Raw genomic sequence first — 2,948 nt, forward strand, 5'->3', positions numbered from 1 at the left:
TTGGAATCGTAATGAAACGTCACTTCCTAAGTGATGTTAATCGGCCTTATTGATTTCACTTAAAAAGTGATGTTAAACGTTATAACATCACTTGTGGACATCGATTAAAAAGTGATGCAAAGTTATAACATCACTTGTGGACATCAATTAAAAAGTGATGTGAAGTAACATCACTTGTGGACATCGTTTAAAAAGTGATGTGGAAAACCCTACTTTTCACGTCGCCACCATTCACATCACTCTCAAAAGTGATGTCTTACACTTTTGACATCACTTTTTAAGTGATGGGAAATGTCATTTATGTTGTAGTGAGATCTTGGAGATGGAAACTTGCCAACAATTGCTATGGAGAATGATATTGAACGAACATGGATACAAATTCCAGAAGATCTCCTTATTCCAGAATCCGATGACTCTATCCAAGATATTGTGTCAACTATTTATCCAGATTTTGCCAGAAATCACAACTCGGTTAAGTACCTCAAGGAAAGAAGCATCTTGGCCCCTAAGAATGAAACAGTTGATGAAATTAACTCATACATTATTTCATCACTGCCAGGAGATTTACAAAGTTACTTGAGTGCAGACTCACTTTGTCCTATAGAAGGTTAGCACATCAAATAAATAAATAAAAAAAATGTTTTCCTTTAGACATTTTTTACATTTCTTATAAGATTATTAAATTATTTTGCAGGAAAGTCTGCTGAACAAGACGTTCTCTATCCTACAGAATTTTTGAATACTCTTCAATTTTATGGAGTGCAAAACCATAACATTGAGCTGAAAGTTGGTGTTCCCATAATGTTAATGCGGAATTTGAACCAGAGTGTAGGGCTTTGCAATGGAACTAGGTTGATTGTGACCAGGTTGGGATCCAAAGTTATTGAAGCAAAAATTATAACAGGTAGTAATATAGGAGATCCAGTCTACATTCCAAGAATCATCCTGTCTCTGAGTGACACCAAGTGGCCATTTGTCTTCAAGAGAAAACAATTTCCTATCAGAGTGTGCTATGCAATGACTATAAACAAGAGCCAGGGACAAACTTTCAACCATGTTGGTGTTTATTTACCACGGCCAATTTTCACACATGGCCAATTATATGTGGTTGTTTCAAGAACAACATCTAGACAGGGACTAAAATTTCTAATAAAAAGGGAAGACGATGAGCCAAAAGGATATACACAGAACATTGTGTATAAAGAGGTTTTTCAAGCAATTTGATTAAGGTACTGTTCTTATTTATAAAAGCCCAAAACTGTAGTTTTAACCCCTTAACAATAATACTTTTAGACCAATTATGCGAGTAATAAATAAGAATTAATGCTGATTACGTGTTTTTATGTATTTTAGGCTTTAAAGTCAATTATGTGCAGAAATGCGCCACTTTGGCGAGATAAAGGAGCAAGGGTTGGTTGCTAAGAAGTTCTGTGATTAAAAGCCAAGATTCAAGGAGAAAAAGCCTTTAAAAATCCTGATCAAAGCTAAAAAGTCAAAGTCAACGCGGGCAGAAACAGCACACAAAGTCAACAAAACTTCCGAAGACCGTATCTTTGGGCTCAGACCTCATAATTGGGCCTACCTTATGTCAAAACGACCGGCTCAGAAAGAGATTTCCAATGGTCCAAGACTTGACCCAATCAGAGGAGCAAAGTTGATGAAAAGCCTACTGAAATAAGATCCATCTGAAAAAGGCCCTGTGGACTGAAGAGATTGGGTTTTGGGCTAAATTTTCCGGCCCAAAACATGGCTCCTCAGCCCATGCACGAAAATGTGGATCTAGTCTCCTCCATTTCCACGCACAAGACTTAGCTCTTAAGAAGGAATTAGGTTAGGTAGCAAGTAGCCATTAGAGATAGGATTCTAGATCTAGTTTTGAGTTTTGATTTTCATTAATTAGTTTTCATACCTTATTTTAATCTAGGTTATTGAATCATTGTTATTCCTTTGTTAGAGTAATAAAATAATTAGTTTCATACCTTGTTTTAATTTAGTATTTTGAATCATTGTTTTATTATTCATTAGATCAATAAAATAGTTAGTTCTTCATAATTTCGGTTTTGATTTATTTAAGTACTTAGATCTGATTTCAATTCTTAGTTGTTAATTTAGATTTGAATTATTGTTTAGTTCAATTTAGTAAAGTTAGAACCTTTATATGATGTCTTGTTTGAATTCCATGAGAAATGATAGTTTTATGAATCAAGGTTAAACCTCCATTAGAGGGGTTTGATGAAAACTTGATTGTGTAGTGTAGAATCGTTGTAAGAGTCTATTCCACTCTAGAAGGTAGTTGATTCGCCATGAGAATGGGTAAAACTTCCTCACATGCTAGTCATTAGTTGGTAGAGATTGTCATGAATGATTAGGGATTAGAACACCCAATTCTTATCGTAAGAACGTAAGAATTTGATTACAACAATTTATGCTAGTTTATTAAGTTGGATTCAAGGTGGATTCAATCCCCTAATTCTTTATCTAGATTCAAACCTTAGTATTTTCCGTCATTTCGTTATTCGTATCTTGTTTAGTATTGAATTCACATCGTAGTATAAATTCCCACTATTACTCTCATTAACTTTGGCTAGGACTGATAATAATAGAAAACAGTAAATACTAAAGAACTAGGAGTGGAACGAATCTTTTACTTCACTCTATTCGATAGATTCGAGAGTAGAAATCTTTGATAAATTAGTCTTCGTAAAGTTCTAGTTTTACTTGCGTTGAGTTTCATCACTTATTTGTGAGTAGAACTATTCATTTTTACATTTTATCAAATTAGTATTGTTTCCTTTAAAATTGTTAGTCTTCCAAAGTCCCATAACCCACCCACCCTTGTTTGATTCTAACTGTGGTTGTCCATTTCAGCACTGAAATTTTTCTTGCAGAATTACACGGAGCGCGACCCGCGCCCTAGGTAGGCTAAATTGGAGCGCCACCCGCGCCCA

General features: G+C 34.9%; 1 protein-coding gene across 1 annotated transcript; it reads left to right on the forward strand.

Moving 5' to 3' along the window:
• Positions 1-345: 345 nt before the first annotated feature.
• LOC147522578 (uncharacterized) lies at positions 346-1,224 on the forward strand. Its single transcript, XM_086568043.1, has 2 exons — positions 346-607; positions 695-1,224. Exons 1-2 carry the CDS (start codon positions 346-348, stop codon positions 1,222-1,224), a joined length of 792 nt encoding a protein of 263 aa, XP_086424169.1.
• The last annotated feature ends 1,724 nt before the right edge of the window (positions 1,225-2,948 follow it).

This window comes from Coptis chinensis, chromosome 1 (genome assembly GCF_015680905.1).
Source record: "Coptis chinensis isolate HL-2020 chromosome 1, ASM1568090v1, whole genome shotgun sequence".
NCBI classification, from domain to species: Eukaryota; Viridiplantae; Streptophyta; class Magnoliopsida; order Ranunculales; family Ranunculaceae; genus Coptis; species Coptis chinensis.

Coding starts and splice junctions, on each gene's coding strand:
- LOC147522578 (XM_086568043.1), top strand. CDS start 346: ATGGAGAATGATATTGAACGAACATGGATACAAATTCCAGAAGATCTC. Junction 608..694: donor CTCACTTTGTCCTATAGAAG/GTTAGCACATCA, acceptor ATTATTTTGCAG/GAAAGTCTGCTGAACAAGAC.